This window comes from Sphaerodactylus townsendi, linkage group LG04, assembly GCF_021028975.2.
Source record: "Sphaerodactylus townsendi isolate TG3544 linkage group LG04, MPM_Stown_v2.3, whole genome shotgun sequence".
NCBI classification, from domain to species: domain Eukaryota; kingdom Metazoa; phylum Chordata; class Lepidosauria; order Squamata; family Sphaerodactylidae; genus Sphaerodactylus; species Sphaerodactylus townsendi.
In genome coordinates this window covers 86,067,971-86,085,903 of record NC_059428.1, presented here as the reverse complement: position 1 = coordinate 86,085,903, position 17,933 = coordinate 86,067,971, and the positions used below count along the sequence as shown (strand labels likewise).

At 40.6% G+C, this 17,933-nt stretch overlaps 1 protein-coding gene across 5 annotated transcripts in view; it reads left to right on the top strand.

Moving 5' to 3' along the window:
- Positions 1-17,933, top strand: part of OFD1 (OFD1 centriole and centriolar satellite protein) — a 28,528-nt gene that overhangs the window by 8,003 nt on the left and 2,592 nt on the right. For all 5 annotated transcript variants that reach the window (XM_048492678.1, XM_048492677.1, XM_048492680.1 and 2 more), the window contains exons 9-20: positions 299-405; positions 1,425-1,544; positions 2,682-2,755; positions 2,840-2,931; positions 3,071-3,260; positions 3,704-3,834; positions 4,440-4,551; positions 7,185-7,781; positions 8,842-8,986; positions 10,879-10,958; positions 14,132-14,251; positions 15,383-15,552. In XM_048492678.1, the coding sequence (XP_048348635.1) occupies positions 299-405; positions 1,425-1,544; positions 2,682-2,755; positions 2,840-2,931; positions 3,071-3,260; positions 3,704-3,834; positions 4,440-4,551; positions 7,185-7,781; positions 8,842-8,986; positions 10,879-10,958; positions 14,132-14,251; positions 15,383-15,552 (1,938 nt within the window). The remainder of the gene's footprint in view (positions 1-298; positions 406-1,424; positions 1,545-2,681; positions 2,756-2,839; positions 2,932-3,070; positions 3,261-3,703; positions 3,835-4,439; positions 4,552-7,184; positions 7,782-8,841; positions 8,987-10,878; positions 10,959-14,131; positions 14,252-15,382; positions 15,553-17,933) is intronic.

Below are 17,933 nucleotides of genomic sequence, written 5' to 3'. Positions count from 1 at the left end.
AGGAATTGTGCCAGGATGCTACAGTTGAAGAAGCAGGGATATATTTTCATTCCCTACATTTTTAAGTCAGTTTCTTTTATACTGGTCGTTGACTGTAAATACATTGTTCTAAATTCTAGTCAGTCAGTTAAATCTATTTGCAAACTGCTTGACATGTGAACAGTCCACCAGTGGATAGTTGCAGCAACAGACTAGTCCTAAAGAGCTAGTGTAGAAACAGCTACAGCTTCTCCAGGTCATATGAGATTTTTGGCCCCTAATTTTTTCATGGGATATAATTAAAATGTCTTTATAATAGATTGATGCCAGAGAGATTTACGTACAAAGACAAAGTCTGCTGAAAGATATTGAAACCATAAGAAGTCGAGAGGCAGAACTGAAGCAGAGAATGGAAGCTTTTGACCTGTGAGTTGCTAAATATGGAACTACTAGGTTTGGGAAAGTCTCCCACCTTTGGCAATGTTTGGATTTGTTTGAATAGCTTTTTATTTTACTGAATGTTGTATCAGCTGAAGCATTTTCTACAACTAGTGTGAGCAGTTCACATTGTCTTCCCATTATAAATTTTTGACCATCTTAATATTGATGGCAGCGTATATTATCTTGCTTTTATTATTGCTGTATATATGCCAGAATGTGAGGTTTATAAAGCAAAACTGGCCCTTGGTAATTCCTAATTTTAATCCTGCTTGGCATTCAAAGTTACAGTTGAGAGTGGAAACAAGTGAGAAAATCCTCTGATCACCCAGTAGAGGGAGCAGCTAAACCACTGAAACAGAAGAATATGGTACCACTTCTAATACAAAATATTTGGGATTAAAATATTGAGCAAAGATCTCTCAGGGTTTTGTGACTTGGCATTCAACCTTATCAAACATTTTGTTTCTCCACCTGTCCTCTGCAGCATCTTTACCACACACCAAATAGAACAGTAGTAAGTGGTACCTTTGGTAGGAGAAATGGGCTGGTTTGCCATCAGCAGCTGCTGCATTGCTCACTGTTAGTGTCTTTAGCCATCTCATCTGAATTAGCAATTCTGGTATCAAGAAGTATAAAATTTACCAGCATTTACAGCCAAGATAGAAGGGTATAGAATGAGTAGCAGGCATAGGAATTGGCAGCTGTGATGTTATTGTATTGGCAAAATATATATACCGGTACTGCTTCTCCAGAAGCTTCTCCTGGCAGCTTAGAATTAAACCACTAAAATGCAGGTAGCAGGTTTTGTACCTGGCTGTCAGGCGCTACCATTCCTTAGAGGTATATACTTTAGAGATTGTTTTTATTTTTAGATCTGAGCTGCTCTTAAAAAAGGGGGGGGGAGGACCAGTATGATAAAATAATTCCCTACCACATTTCAGATATTTCTGTCCCCCAGGTTTATCCTGTTACAGTGGCCTTCTTTGTGTTGTCTTTTGCTCCAGTGCTCAGAAGCTTCAAGAATCAAAAAACAAAACTATGGAAGATGCTCTACGTTGTCGAGAGGTAGCTGTGAAGACTATTGAGGAGACTTATGATCAGAAGCTAAAGAGTGAACTCCTGCAGTAACGTATTTATTACTTTCTTTCAGACAACACGTATGTACTGCAGAAACAGGGAAACGGTCTGCAAAAGCAAATACACCAAGAGCTGAACATTTTATTGAGAATTTTTAACTACTAGGGTAGTGAGAGATATGTAATGGGTGGAGTGAGGGCCTCTGGAGGTCTGTTGTTGCAGAGAGGACAAGAACCTAGTCTGTTTCCATGCTTGGTTATCTGGCAGCAATGACCTGGAGCTGGGAGGGCGGTGATCTTCACCACGAGCAGGTTTTGCAGATCAATATACCATGCTCAACTGCTGCACCTGGCTGTGAGCTGAGCCATGTGTCCCTTTTCTGTGCTGTGGTTGGCAAGTTCCCTCCCCTTCTGCAGCAATGCCTGTTGGAGGGAGGGGGGGCATTTCTGCCAAACTGGTACAATTCTGTTCTCTTCTCACATAGCATGGAGTAATGCTGGCAGGCAGATAGCCCTTTGAGGGATCAGTTCCCTGCTTACCACAAGCATGCAGCTGGTGGATGTTTGAGCATCCCTTCTGGAACCCTGTTTAGGGTGTGTGTAGTATTTTTAGTGAGCTAGTATTTAATTAATTTCCCCAGTAGACACCCAAAGCTTTAAATGTAGATAAAATATGGTCAAAGAGACAAATCTTTATCTGAAGATGACAAACAGCATTTTCTAATGTTGAGTCCTTGCTTTTATAAAATTGTAAATTTTTACATTTAGCAAACTTTGTCTTGAGTTGGTTGTGGTGGGTTTTCCGGGCTTCGTGGCCGTGGTCTGGTAGATCTTGATCCTAACGTTTCGCCTGCATCTGTGGCTGGCATTTTCAGAGGTGTATCAGAGATAAGTCTGTTACACACTGTGTCTAGACACAGTGTGTAACAGACTTCCCTCTGTGATACACCTATGTGATACACCTCATACACCAGACCACAGCCACGCAGCCTGGAAAACCCACCACAACCAGTTGAATCCAGCCGTGAAAGCCTTCGACAAAACTCTGTCTTGAGTGTTTTTAAAAAGGAGCCCATGTAGCGGTTTCAATAGTTAGCAAATCTGTGTACGTTGATAACATGAAGGCAACTGGTCAAATATTTAAGCAGATCATCATCTAGTCCTGTGTAATGATTTTGTTTGTAGGTATCAGCTGGAACTGAAGGAAGAATACATAGCCAGAACCAAGAAGATTACTGAAGAAGAGAAAAAAAATAAAGGTGACTGATCAGGGAAAGAAAAGTTTGACTTCTGTGTATCTGCTCAGAATGTATCTGATATAAAGTTTTGTTGATTTCGTTTAGAGAGAGCTACGCTTTTACAGGACGAGGCAATGTCTGTTGAGTCCAAAAAGGAAGAATTCAAACAAGCTGTTTCACGTGCAAAAGAGCTTGAGGTAATAGAAACTGAAGTACATGTTTTAGGAGTGTATGTAGATAATTCAGAAAGTTCAGAGAAATAAAAAATGTTTTGAGAATAAATGTATTCTCTCATGAATAGTCTAATAACTTTGTTTCTAATATTTTTATTCCCAGCGGCAACTAGATTCAGTCAAGGCTCAAGATTTGCTGTTAAGTAAGCAGAATCAGTTGCTGACTGAAAAACTGAAAGAAGTCTCAGATTATCCACTGCTAAAAGAGGAGAAAATGGAGCTTCAGGTGCAGATTAAGATACTTCAACAGCAGTTGGAGGAGGCACGCAGTGACAACATTCAACTCAGAGACAGTACGGCTCCATTTCATAATATTTCTCTTGGACCTTTATTAGCAAAAATGTGCACATGTAATGCATGTTTTGAAACATGGAGGCACTCTTCTTGTTGAGAGTGACTTGGGGGACAGGTTTAAAAACCGTTTGCACCACAGGGCAAACTCAAATTAAGTGATCTTGGTGGAGAAAAAAGCCTTCTGGCAGCTCCATATAATGTATTATGTAGTTAGACCTTGAAGTGTTCAGAAAAGGATGTTTCACTCTTTCTCTTTTCATAGAAAGAATTTTTAATTGCCCTATGTACTATTGGAATTCTAATGGTATATTTCACTAATGGGTGTAGATGAACATTTTGTTCTATAATGCTTATTTGTTAAATAAAATATTCCAGACTTAGCTAATATTGTAGGACTGCAAATTCATGAATAAAAGTGCCCCCACATTTTCTACTTTTATAGAGCTGACTCAGCCATCTTCCGAATATACTGTCCTTCAAGCGGAGCTAAAAAGAATAGAACAAGCTAGAAAACTCGAACATGATGAATCTGAAACTCATAAGCAATTCCTGGAAAAGCAGTTACGAAATGAGGTAAATTCTGCTATTTTGCAGATGTTTATACTTTATACTTGTGCTCTTCGTTAAAGAACCTTTTGTAAAAAAAAAATTTTTTTCTTCCAGCTGGGAAATAACAAAATAGATGTATACAGAAATTCCAGCAACCATGTTTTTCTTAAGGGTGAAAACTACTATAAAAATAAGCTGACTTTGGAAATAGACTGTTAGCCATGAAAGCAACAGGCAGCCTCTGCGCTCCTTCCTTCTGAATTGGGACCCTGTTTAGCATCATCCAAGTGATTATGGTTGTGACATTGCTGATTGCTTAAGGAAGTGGTACATCTCCCTTTTCTTTTCCCCCTGAGGATTTATCTTCTTCTGCCATTCCTAAAAGGTTATTGGCAAAATCACCTTGCAAACATATAGATGCCCACCAGCGACTATGGGATAGCTACCTATAGGACGCAGTGTGACACTGCTTGACAGCTACACATACATTTTTTAATCAAGATCATTGTTATTTCAACAATATTTTATTGCTACCTTAACAAAAGTGGAACTTTTATAGAGCAGGTATTTTTTCCTGGACTTAAGATCTTATTTAGAAGGCATTTTTTTTCTTTGAAATCTTTTTTTAGGTTGATAATTGTCTACAACTTAAAGCCCAGTTGTCAGAATGTGAAAATACCATCAAGAAGTTAAACACACAAGTGGAAGACCTGAAGTTACAACTGAAGCAAACACAAACAGGTTCAAATATCTTTTTTTCTCTTCTCTGGACTGAATCTATTAATTTGATCCATTGCAGAAGGAGGTAATCTAATGACCATTGATCTAAAGCAGACTGTACATAGGACAATATTATTTACCCCATTTTCATGAAACTGCGGTCATCAGTCTGTTAATGCACAAATGCAATGAAGTGCTTATATTTGATCCATAGCAGATACATGGTAGTGGGTTGGGTCAAAGCATTCTGATCTGCCAATAATTCTTTTTGTCGACTCTGGAATGCTTTTAGCAGAACAAAAACTTTGGCTTTTTTAAAAACTTTCCTCTGATGCACTGTTAAAAACCTGTAGGTTAAATGAGTGATATCATTTAAGTCAACTTTCCTCTGAAAACATGGAACTTGATATTTGGTATCATGAAAACTTCATTTAAAGCATTGTTGGTGGTTATGGAGGAAAATCTCGAGCCATGTATTCAGTAACTGAATGCTGAGAATTAGAAAAGTCAAGGCAGGTAAATAGGAAAAGGAACATAAGAAAAAGCCAGCTGGATCAGACCAGAGTCCATCTAGTCCAGCTCTCTGCTACTCACAGTGGCCCACCAGGTGCCTTTGGGAGCTCACATGCAGGATGTGAAAGGAATGGCCTTCTGCAGCTGTTGCTCCCGAGCACCTGGACTGTTAAGGCATTTGCAATCTCAGATCAAAGAGGATCAAGATTGGTAACCATGAATCGACTTCTTCATAAATCTGTCCAAGCCCCTTTTAAAGCATCCAGGTTAGTGGCCATCACCACCTCCTGTGGCAGCATATTCCAAACACCAATCACACGTTGTGTGAAGAAGTGTTTCCTTTTATTAGTCCTAATTCTTCCCCCCAGCATTTTCAATGTATGCCCCCTGGTTCTAGTATTGTGAGAAAGAGAGAAAAAATTCTCTCTGTCAACATTTTCTACCCCATGCATAATTTTATAGACTTCAATCATATCCCCCCTCAGATGTCACCTCTCCAAACTAAAGAGCCCCAAACGCTACAGCCTCTCCTCATAAGGAAGGTGCTCCAGTCCCTCAATCATCCTCGTTGCCCTTCTCTGCACTTTTTCTATCTCTTCAATATCCTTTTTGAGATGCGGCGACCAGAACTGAACACAGTACTCCAAGTGCGGTTGCACCACGGCTTTATATAAGGGCATGACAATCTTTGCAGTTTTATTCTCAATTCCTTTCCTAATGATCCCCAGCATAGAGTTTGCCAGCATAGGAAAAGATCTGTCCTCAAACTAACACATTTTCTTGTATTTTCACCTGAGTGCACAAGAGTCACAGAACAGAATTATAGTGATATAGTAAATGCTTGCGCCTTGGCCTTACTGTACCTTTGAGAAACGGAGTAAAATCCTAGTTAGGTCTGTTCTGTGGGGCTTAGTTCCGGGGAAGTGTTCTTAGGATTGGAATGTAGATGTCCTACCCTCATTCTCAATTTTATTTTATTCGGTCTCTTTTTTCACAGCTGTTTGTAATGTAGCACACTAAATTCTAGACATTTGGTGAAATAAAATGTTGTGTTTGGTTGGACCCTTTATTAGAAGGAGTAACATATATCTGGCAGTATCAAGTGAAGTATATAATTATTTCCCCAAATATATTGGAACATTTTGTTTCCTCATAATCTTAGTGGACAGAAGCGCAGATGCTAAAATTGTTTGTCTTTTGATTTTGTGCTTGCTGTTAAATGTCTTATTTTTCTGTGTTGTTAGAATGCCAGAAAAAAACTTTTTTATTGTTTAAAATGCCAGACAAAATCTATTTAAGTGATTTGGCTCCCTGAGATATCCCTGCGTGAATGGAAACACTGCACTCATGCATCTTTTTGCATTGCAATCCCTTGTACTTTCCTCCAGAATTTACTCCTGAAGTTTGTGGGCTCCCCAAAGCAGACTGATGTGCACTGTAGGGGACTGGAATGGTGGTAGATGATGGAGATCGATATCCCGCTGTTCAGCAGGCAAAAGCATTTTGTTGGCATATGTAGATATTTAAATATAAGTTTGTATTTTAACTCTTTTACATATTAAAAACCCTTTGTAAAATGAAGTTGGATTATGTCTTTGTGATATGAGAACATACTCAGCCAGATGTGGCTACAGAGCATTCTATATTGCCCTTCAGTAGATTTTGACGTAAATAATTTATCTATCTAACTCAGGGGTCAGCAACCTTTATCACCCAAAGAGCCATTTGGACCCATTTTCCACAGCCCTGAAGATCTACTGAGCTGGAGAGGCGGTTCCTCACGGAGCCGCCTCCACTTTGGCCCCTCCACTCACCTTTCCTGGAGGGACATGCCCATGCTACCCTCCGACCTCCAGGCCATGCAGAGCCGCAATATAAGGCTGAAAGAGCTGCATGCAATTCCAGAGCCACGGGTTGCTGACCACTGATCTAACTGGAAACTCTGTTAAGTTGGATACTTTTTGTCTTTGGTTGCACTGGTTTTATGCATTCTGTTTGTAAAAGTAGGAAATATATTTGTATGAAAATATATTTGAATACGAACTTAAATGAAGAATAAACTAAAGCTTCAGTCTTATGACTGGAATTGGTCATGACTTCTAACATTTTCTCTGTCTCGTGGTTTATTCTTCCCTTTCTAGCACTACAGAATGAAGTGTATCGGAATCCTAAACTGTCTTTGGTCAATCGTTCTGTCATTGACTTCACTGGTGACAAAACTGTGCCTCGCGATATTTATATGGAAGGTGCTTTCTTAACCTCTGTGCCTGTAACTGGTGATATCGGAATGGGAAATGCTGCAAATCTGAAGCCTTGTCATACCCTGAAGCCCACCACTTCACCAGATTCTGATTTAGAATTTGTAGCTGATACGAAGACTAGGATCCAAGAACTGGAGAGGGAAGCTGAATATTTAGAAGAAGCCTACAGGAATTACCAGCACAGAGTCATTCAGAGCTGTGTTGGCCCAGCAAAGATTCAGTCCTCTTCACCTTTATCAAAAAACTTCAGTGTTTCTTCTGGGAGAAGACATTGGCTTGCACAGGATAACCTGCCTGCCCAGGACTTTGCCCTTAGTTATCCAAAAAGTAAAAAATATAACTGGACACCAAGAAATGATTATCAATTAGAAAATCATCCGATCTCCCCACAAAAGAAAGCTGTTTCTTCTAGGCGACTTTCTTCTACTCCAGTTTCCAAGACAAAGAGAAACATTCGTAGTAGGCTGTTTTCTGAAGGTAAAAAAAATGTACTTGTGAATTACAGGATCAGATCTAATAATTTAAACTTTCCAACTTTGCTTGTTATGTGGATAACCGTAGTTAATAATTGATGTAGAACACGTCAGATAATAGATTAGCATCTTCTGCTTCAGACTGTTTCCATTTTGCATCCTGTGCAAAAGCAAAGATAGTACTTCCAACCTCATATTTTTAGAGCTCTCTGACAATTTTACAGAGAGAGCCAGCGTGGTATAGTGGTTAAGGTGTTGGACCAGAACCAGGGAAACCCAGGTTCAACTTGCACCATGGATGCTTGAAGAGTGACTTCAGGCCAGTCAAACACTCTTAGCCCTGATACTGGCTAGTATTTGAATGGGAGACCTCCAAGGACATGGAGGCAGGCAATGGCAAACCAACTCCAAACATCTCTTGCTTTAGAAACCCCACCAGAGGTCAATTGTGATTTGATGGCAATTGTTTTTTTGCAGAAAGAGTAGTCTTAATGCTTGTGTACTGTTTTCTGGATCCACTACTTATGGAGATAAAGTTGAAATAATGGGGATAATAATACGTGGGGAAACATCTCTTGTACTTTCTGTTGCATTGAAATTATTTCTTTTAATCTGTGAACTAGGAATGAGACTATCAGCCCTTGTTTATCCGAGATGCATACCGAATCAAAAGTATGAAATATTTTCACCATTGTCTTCCCTTCTCTCTCTATAATCTGAACAATTATAGAAACAAATATGGTAGATTCCTTTTTTTAAAAAGAATGGGACGCTTTGAAGCAGACCTTTTTTCTGACCCCCCTACATATCTTGGTAGTTTCAGTGGTATATTCAGAAGACCAATTGGTGTCAATTGGCACCATTAAATTTTGAGGATATTCATTTTTAAAAATGTAAATCACTTTATCAAGTTGTTCAGCGCATTGATTAATATTTGAAATTTAAGTCCTTTCCCATTGTACTGAGAATTAATGGACAGCAGTCAAATAATACGGTAGGTTTAAATATTTTGCCAATTTCAGGTTTTGGAACAGCAGAATCAGTGGTCACTTTCTGTTTTGCAGATATACCTGGGTCCTACCTTGAAGCATCCCATCAGTGTGCTGACAAGCCTCTCTCTCCTATTATAAGAACAGACAATCCTTCCCCTGACTCTGTTTGTATTACCTCAGCAGCTTCTTCCCCTGTGCTCCATGAACAAAAGATGAGGTAGATATTGTTTTATATGTAATGAAGGCAGAATGATCTGATGTCTCTCATAAATATCTATTTCGATAGTTGTAATCAAGGGTTCTTCCAAGAGCATACTTTGTCTGCAAGTACCTCAGAAGTCTAGGAATATATCAATAGTTTCCTATCATAGTACCTCTGTCCTAGAATTCTCACAACACTACACTCAAGATATGAGGGTTGGGGGTTCACAGTAAGGCTTTCTGTGTCACTGTCCCTAGACTTTAGAATAATTTTTCCACAGAAGTTGTTGGCTGCCTACCCTGTATGGATTTAGGCACCTGTAAGAGACTTTCCTCTTCACCCAGGCAGTTGGTTAGTCTTCCTGGATGCCCCCTCTGTGATGCTGCTGGTGGGGAAAGGGGGGGAGGGATAGGGTTGGGTTTTAACTTTTGTATGTTGGGTTTGAAAAAGTGAGTTGTGGAGGTGGTAAATTTAAAAAGGGATAGGAAAACCAGAGGGATGCAAGGTGAAATGTTATGAGGTCATGAGTTTGGACCAGGTTCATCAATTTGTTCATTACCACAGTAATGCTACTTCTTCCTAACCTGCTGAGTTACCACCCATACCTGCATTACACCTAGGTTTGCAAGGGTTGATGCTTTGGTAGTAATAGCAGCGTAAACCCTCTCATGTGGGCAGTAGCCACAACTACCTATTGAGGGAGCAGTAAGAACTGATGTTACTAAGAATAGTTACTTTGGTTAAAAGACTTAACTGGAATATCAAGTTCTGACTCCACTAATGTCCAATCCTTTAGCCATCCACACCACCACCAATATTTCTCCTCCATAATTTGGCCAAAAGGCAAATATATTAATGGGCAGTGAATTAATCCTAATTAAGAGTCACCCTGATTTTAGGGAAATAGAGTTTATTAATTATCACACAGAATATAAAATTGCAGCCACATAAAATTGTAAAGATTTTTTTTGCTTAATACTTACCCAAGTTAACGTAATAGATACATTTTTCTATTTTGCTTGGTTTGTAGAATGTCCATAGCAAAAGGTATCCTCACTGACTCTTTTTTGTCATAGGCGCAACATGAATTTCAACTTTCACCAGCCAATCATAATAGCTTTGGTTGTGAACTAATCTTGTAGCACATCTATGGAATGGATTGACTTTCTACCATTTTTGTTTCATGTTCCACATCTCTTGCCTTCCTGTTTAATCTGGAGACGTTCTAAAATTAATTTTGGAATGGGTACATCTTGCCACAGTTCTGAGTTCATTTTTCTTCTAATTCCTCCCCAAAACTAAACTTTTTTGGTGTGGCCATAGGTTGTCCCTTCAGTTTTCATTTCCTACTGCAAAACAACCTTTTAGTGCATGCAATGGCATAGTTCCACCTTCTTCCCTCCACTAAGTCCCCCCAGACAAAGAATCTCGCTGGGTGGGACCCCTCACTATCTACACTATTGGAAATCACATAACTTGCTACTAGCATGAACACACACTAGTAATTGGTTATTTCTTTTTGTGCTATACTGTTTTTCAAATCCATTTTTTCTAGTTATATCTCAGCCATGTTTGAAGGACTTGTGGCAGTATACACGATTCTTCTGCCCATTTTATGCTCACAGCAAACCCATATGATAGGTTAGAGTGAGAGAGATGAGACCATGTTTACCTTTCCTTAGTGAACGGACTATGTTAAATTTATAGCTGCACACTAGCAGTGCTGTACCACATCTCGCAGGATAACCAGTTTTCCTTGAATTTGGCCTCTCTGCTTCTCAGAAGTCCTGTCATTGTTCCTTAAATCATTTCCCCCAATGTCTTACAGTCTGCCTTTGTAAAGTACTATGCACCCTGAAGGTTGGAACTATTACCCTTTTTAAAAATTGTTTTGTCTTTCTTTTTAGTCTTCATAATCAGGGAGACTCTGCAAAGCCCATGAAACTCATGTATGAAGACCTTGGAAGTCAGGAGTCTGCCAATGAATGTATGTGTTGAAAGTATTTATTAGTTAGTAGGATTTTTTTTTTTGCCGTCAACTCTCAGCTGACTTATGGTGACCCGTTACGGTTTTCAAAGCAAGAGTCGTTCAAGAGACGCCATTGCCTGAGTCTGTGTCGTGATCTTGGATCTTCTTAGTTGTATCCCATGAAATTAACAGCGGTGGCAAACCCTTCTAAGTTTCTGAGCTCTTGTGAGATCGGGCTAGGCTGGACCCTCCTGGTCAGGGTGCATCATTAATGCTGAGGACCAAGCCTGATTTGTTCAAAGCCAGGCAATGCAGAACCATAAGATCTGTTTACCTGAGTTTTAATGATATCAAGAACAAATTCAGAGCAAGTCAGCAACGTATATCTGGTATCTGCAGAATATGCCAATTTCTTTTGTCTTCAGCCTTGGGAAAACAAACCCTTTAGGCTCTGTGGCAGGAAAGGCCATTGCGTAGTGTAGTATCATACGTAGTGTAGTATCATTGCGTAGTGTAGTAAAAGGGACTGTGGTGCATTCGTAAGAGTCACAAAGCTGTTCCCTGGTCTTTTGTGTATGCTTAAGTGAGGCAGGAGAGTAACAGACATCGTGCTACAGGCTACGCTTGAACTTGAGCTTACTCTTGAGCTTATACCTGTGGTTGTCATCCTTTATCAAGAAAAAGGGAGAAGATTAGCCGATGTGCCCATCATGTATTCTGCCTCACTAACCACTTATTCTGTCCCAAGAGTTAACCAAATGGAATCTCCCAGTGCTTTTAAGAAATGGTGTTGGATATTAATCAGTACTCTATATACCTAATTTTGAAGTGGGCTCCCTGCCTGTGGATACTTAAAATCCACAGATGGGGGGCATGCGTTCCCCCACCCCCACCCCAGCCGTTTTTTCTGAAAACTCAGGGGTCCCTCTGAGTCTGCAGAGAAATTCCAACCATTATTAAAAAATAAATGGGGGGGGGGTTTAAATCCCCCCGACTAATTAAAGTGTTGTTTGCACATGCACAGATAGTGCTCTTACCCTCTTAGAGCCCAATAGCAACTGTGGTGGCGATGGAACATGGCAGCAGCAGATCCTATCTGCAGCAGGGGAGTCTGGGAGCTTTCAGCAGGCCAGCCTGCTCCCCATCACTGTAAGGGGGTGCTGAGAGAAAGGGAGGGAAATGTGGCTCCTATTGGGGCCTCTGTACACCTTCGTGGAACAGTCCAGGTGAGCCACCAAGAGAGAGTGTGAGAGAGCCTCAGTGCACCATTGAGTGAGGGTAGGAAGCCTCAGCCTATGCTGTTAAGAGGGAAGGACAACAACTGCTGCCCCCTCCTGCTTTGATCTACGGAGGCAGGAGCAGCGGGAGCCCCTGAATGGGGTCAGGGCAAGGGTGTGGAGGAAAAGAACAGGTAAGGAGCGAGTGTGTGTGAGACTGGAAGGAAGGTAGAAAAATCAATGAGTGTACAGTACAGTAAACCTTTATTAGGCATAAACCTTTATTAGGCCTAAATCAATGAGTGTGTGTGTGTGAGAGAGAGACCAGAGGGACTGAAAAAGGAAGAAGTTGAAAACAGTGTCTGTAGATGTGTGTGCATCTGCAGGGGGAGGAATGGGGAAGAGAGAGACATGAAGGATAGTGGGTCTGTTTATGTGTGTGAGATCAAACGGGCATAGAAAGAAACAAATCAACAATGAAGTTTGCATGTTCGTGTATATTTGATATAGGAAATTAAGAGATGACAGAATAAGTATGCGTATGCTTCAGGAGGCACTGGAGATGCAGAAAGAAAGAGTGACAACAGGGGTTAGGGGGATAGATATCAAGAAAAGCACAAACATTTTGGGGGAGGGAGAACCAGAGAGAGAGAGAGAGAGAATAGGATGACCACTCCTGCAGTTTGCTTGCTGGTTCCCACTTGCATTTCATACTATCTAGCAGGGGACAGTGAACTATGTGTTCAGAAAAGCATATTAGTCTGTGTCTTCTGCTTAAATTAGTGAAGCTATCAGAGGGCTCTGTAAGAGCCACAGGCTAAGGAAAAGGTAAGATCATTATGAGTGCTCAAAAAACCTCAGCTCCTAGCATAACCATTGTTGTCACAACTAAGGACTGAAGGAATAATAGGTGGTTTTTCATTATAGAAGAATGAGACAAATAAGGGGGGAACAGAAAATGCAAACAAAGCCAAGGAAGAAAATGAAGTAGAGGAAATAAATGTATGCACATGCATGTACCAACATGCCATCCACACACATACACACAAATTCTCAATATTATGGAGCAAAGGAGAGGTGTAAGAAGAAAATAAACTGCTATTATCTTATAGTTCCTCTGTGTGATTTTGCAGCCCAGCCAGAGGGACTCTGTGGGTTTAAGCCCTTCTTATCTGCTGCATTTTGGAGCAAGAGTTGCCATGCCCCATCGCTGTTGGTGTGCCCACTGAGAAGAGTAACACAACGTAAAGTGAAACAACAGAATGAGGGAGAGCTCTGTAGCTCTGGCCCTTACCTTCCTGACCACAGTAGGCTGGCTTGGGCTTCTTCCTGTCCCTCACACTTTTGGTCTGCTGCCTGGGGCCCTGACCTTGACACCAGTAAGGTAATAATTCTGGCTCCCCTTTTTCTGTCACATGACTCTGTCATGTGCTTAGAATTCCCATTTTTAGTGAGTCCCTGGTTTGAAAAGTTTGAAGATCTCCCTAGCTGATCCTGTGAGATCGCAGTTCTGGAGAGCCAGGACAGCACAAGGCAAGAGACTAACAGCTTAAGCTTAGGAGCTGGTAAGGTAAGTAGGTCATGTGAGGGTTTCTGGAAATTGAATCATGCATCATATAGCACTTTACACTCTATATTAACTTTTGAGACTCATTTGCGGATAGTAAGTCTTGCAAGCCTACATTCAGTTGAAACTGTACCAACTCTTGGATTAACGAATGCTTTGTTAGAACTAATTTTCAAGCCAGAATGTCTCATGATTCTGGTTAAAGCAGCAGCGCACATTATTTGAAGTTTTTCTTTTTGCATTCTCAGAGTAATGGTTGAATTGGCCAGGAAGAGAAACTTAATTAATGGCTTTCACTTAATGTATTCTGAACTCTAGTCATTCCCACACTGTGTGTCCATTTTTTTGCCCTGCTTTGATAATTGCAGAATAATGGGGGCATTGTTCATATTTTTTTCTTCTTCTAGATCAAGAGGACATTCCAGAACAGCTCGAAAGCAATGTGTCACATCCATCCGGGCGCATTGTTAGCGGAAGCCAAGGCCCGGTCTCAGTACTTCCAACAGTTACTTCTCAGCAGGACACAAGTGAGTTTTCATCTCAGACAAGTGTGAATGTCCTTTTTAGCTAGCATGTTTTATCAAAGAATGCAGGAGTTGGAGCTTTCAGAACATCTTGCCTAAAACTGTTTATAGGTTGTTCTTTAAACCAGCTACTATTCATAAAAGGAGAAAGGAGACTGTTCCTTAATTGATTTGTCACATCACTAGGGTGTCCTTTTCTCGCATGATTAAGACAGATTTTATATCGCCTCTTAAAAGTGGGATTTAAAACTTAATTTAAATATATCATTTAAGCTTTGAGGCACTTGTTTGCCCCTTATTATCCAGAATATCAGTGAAACTCAGTTGAATAAGCTGTGGGAATTCTGAACACATGTATGTCAGCTTTGGATGGTTGATTGGCCGTATGGCAGATCAGTGTGAGCACTTGACATAGTGGTGCTGCCAGCCATGGCATGAATTTAGCCAATAGGGCAAGATTGTGACTGGATGGCAGGAACGTGGTTAAGAGGCCTTGTTTACTCCATATTTGTTGATCAAGGTATGTTGCGCAAATATCAAGTAATAGTCCATGATAAATGGATGTCGCCTGTTAAATCATTTTACAGCAAATATTGAAAGAGCTCTAAACAGTGGCATATTTTGCAAAAAAACAACCCTGAAAAATGCCATCCTCATGCACTTACACCTGGTTTTTCAAATAAGTCAGGAAAAATGAAACAGCATTTCCAATGTTAGTATTCAAATGCAGAGTCTAAGAACTTTGAAAAGGGAAGCTAGAACAAGTTGAGGTGGGTGGGTAAGGCAGAAGTAATTTCCCTTTCTCCTTCCTTTCTTGTCTCTCCTCACATTTTCCCAGTATTTTGTGGTGAACTATTTTTGTGAGGGCAAAAATGGAGTTAATAACAGCTACATGAAAAAATATGAGTGGCAGAGTAGTGGGATAGGATAATAAGAGGCACTCTCTTCTAGCTTGAACTAGCCTATGTAAGAGTGGGTTTTTTATGTTTCTGGTAACAGCGCGCATGTATTTTAGGCTTGCTATAATACGTGAGGATAAGAAGATACTCTACATCAGTGTGCATATCTGGGTGGATGTCAGTTTTGTAATTTTAGCAGCCCAACATTGGGTGATTATTGCTTTGAATGTATCAGGTGGAGCAGAGCTAACAGCCTTAGGGACTCAAAGGCAACCTGAAGAACAACAAGAGGAGGAGGACAAATGGGAAGAAGAAAGAAGGAGAAGGGAAGCAAGAAGGTCGCTTGAGAGACAAGAAGCCTTGGAAAGAGAACAAGCAGAACTTGAGAAACTGAATGAAGAAATGGTAACACATTTTGGTCCTTTGTTATTAAACGGTACCGACAGCTGTTTTTCTTCTGTTGGAAATGAAATTGCAGCACCCTTTTGGGATTGGGGCTTTTCCTAGATGACTGTCAGCAACCTGAGCACCTAAAGCTGCCTTATACTGAATCAGGCCATTGGTCCATCAGTATCATCCACTCAGACTGGCAGGTGCTTTCCAAGGTCTCAAGTAGAAGTCTTTCACATCACGTTACTACCTGATCCTTTGGAGTGGAGATTCAGGGGATGTAGCCTTGGACCTTCTGCTGAACAAGCAGATGCTCTATCCCTGAGCCATGGCTCTGCCCTCCCGAACCTGGAGGCACCAATGGGGAGCAATTTATTTATTGTATTTGGGCATCGTGTCATGTGGCAACTTATTTTGCCTGTTTTCAAGTAATTGTTTATGAATGTCCAAACAGGTGCCCGGAAGCATAACTAGCACCGATGCAATGAATACACACACATGTTTTAGTATGAGTAGTATGAGCATTCTCTTAACAATTAAAACTGCCTTGCAGATGTTGCTTGCAAAATCACTACTACACGAATTTGCATAGCCTGAGGCAAAGCTTGTTTGAGCTAGAAATCAGGAAAACAATGAATGGCTTCTTTCCTGCCTGCACTGTTGCCCTCCCTCTTCTACCACATTAGGGCTGTTCTTAAAACTGTTTGGGTATCATCTGCTTCATTGAAGAGACGGAGTCCTCTGATGAGGGACTCATATATTTTTTTTCTGATTCAAAAACAACTTCATGGGGTGAGGTGTGAACTTGTATGTAGTTCTTTTCAGGCATATCCTCTAAAATGAAACACATGAAAACAATTTTTGAGAACTGAATGTTCTTCTGTATCCTGAATTATAACTATTCTGAAACCAAATTAAAATATCCTTCAGTTCCTTAAGTACACCCCTTATTAATCTGTTTAGTTCACCCATGTGTGAATAGCAGCAGGGATTTCTGGGGGTGCTGATTATTCAGATCCATCCCCTTCTGGTCTCTCCGTGTTGGAACCAAAACTGCCTTGGTTTCCTGGAGCATAACTGACACTGGGAGATATGCCAGGTAGCAATCATGCTTGGGTGTGTCAGTGGCATTCAGTGTACCCTAACTGTACTGGTTTTGGGCCCCGCCAATTAAATACCAACTACCAGTGGCTCTCAATAACATTAACCATAATATCCTTCTAAAGTGTTGCTCTCTCTGCTATCTATACATAAAGTTGAGTGAAATCAGATTCAGGGTGAGGACTGTCTTGTCAAAACACAGATTATATTGAGCTGTAACCCTGAGGAGGCAGAGGAAGTTCTGAATTTGGAGATGGATGTTGTACTGTCAATTAAATTGCACTCCACTTGAATGCCTGGATGAGCAATTTTCCGGGGTGTTTTTGTATGCTGTCGTTCATAGACCAGTTCTTTTTGTTTGTTTGTTTAATCAGCTTCTGCTGGTTTGGCAACGATAGCCCTTCATTAATCGGGGAGTTACTTATGCCCTATTGCTGTGGAAGCTGCCTTGGAAGCATGTTCAAAATCTTCAGTTAAGCTCAGAATGCAGTGGTGAGACCACTGGTTCAAACAGCCAACCAGGGACGTATTAGACCTGGTTTGTATCAATGCTTTCAGATTGCCAGTTTTTGGAGCCTCTTCAAAGAATTGGTATCATCCTTAAAATGCTAAACAAGTTGGGACCACGGTATGTCAAGGAAATCCTTCTCCCATATAGCTCCATTCATGCACTGAAGGAATCATCCCCCACATCTCCAGCTCTGAACACTGAGGGTAACTATGACAGAGTGAAACTTTTCAGTAGTGGCCCTAAGACAGTGGTGGCGAACCTTTGGCACTCCAGATGTTATGGACTACAATTCCCATCAGCCCCTGCCAGCATGGCCAATTGGCCATGCTGGCAGGGGCTGATGGGAATTGTAGTCCATAACATCTGGAGTGCCAAAGGTTCGCCACCACAGCCCTAAGACAATGGAATATCCCCTCATGGAAAGTTCTGTTGCTCCTTCCTGGCTGATGTTTTGTTTCCTTCTGAAGATAACTTTGTTTTAGAAGATGCTTGGCTGAAAGTGGCCAAAGCCGTTGCTTTGTGCAATCATTTTTAGTTTTAAAATGTTGTTTAATATGCTATCTGGCAATTTCATGTGTAATTTAACCTGTTTTACAGTTCTGAGTAAATTTTACCATTGTTTGTGTTTGTTTTTATACATCAGATGACATTACAGCCTTTAAACAATCTGTTGAATAGAAAGGTTGACTGGAGATATGTTGAAGGAATTAGTCACAATAAAACGGATTGAAAAAGAATGTACATCAATATTTAAAATCCTTGAGACAGCATGGAGTGCTTAATG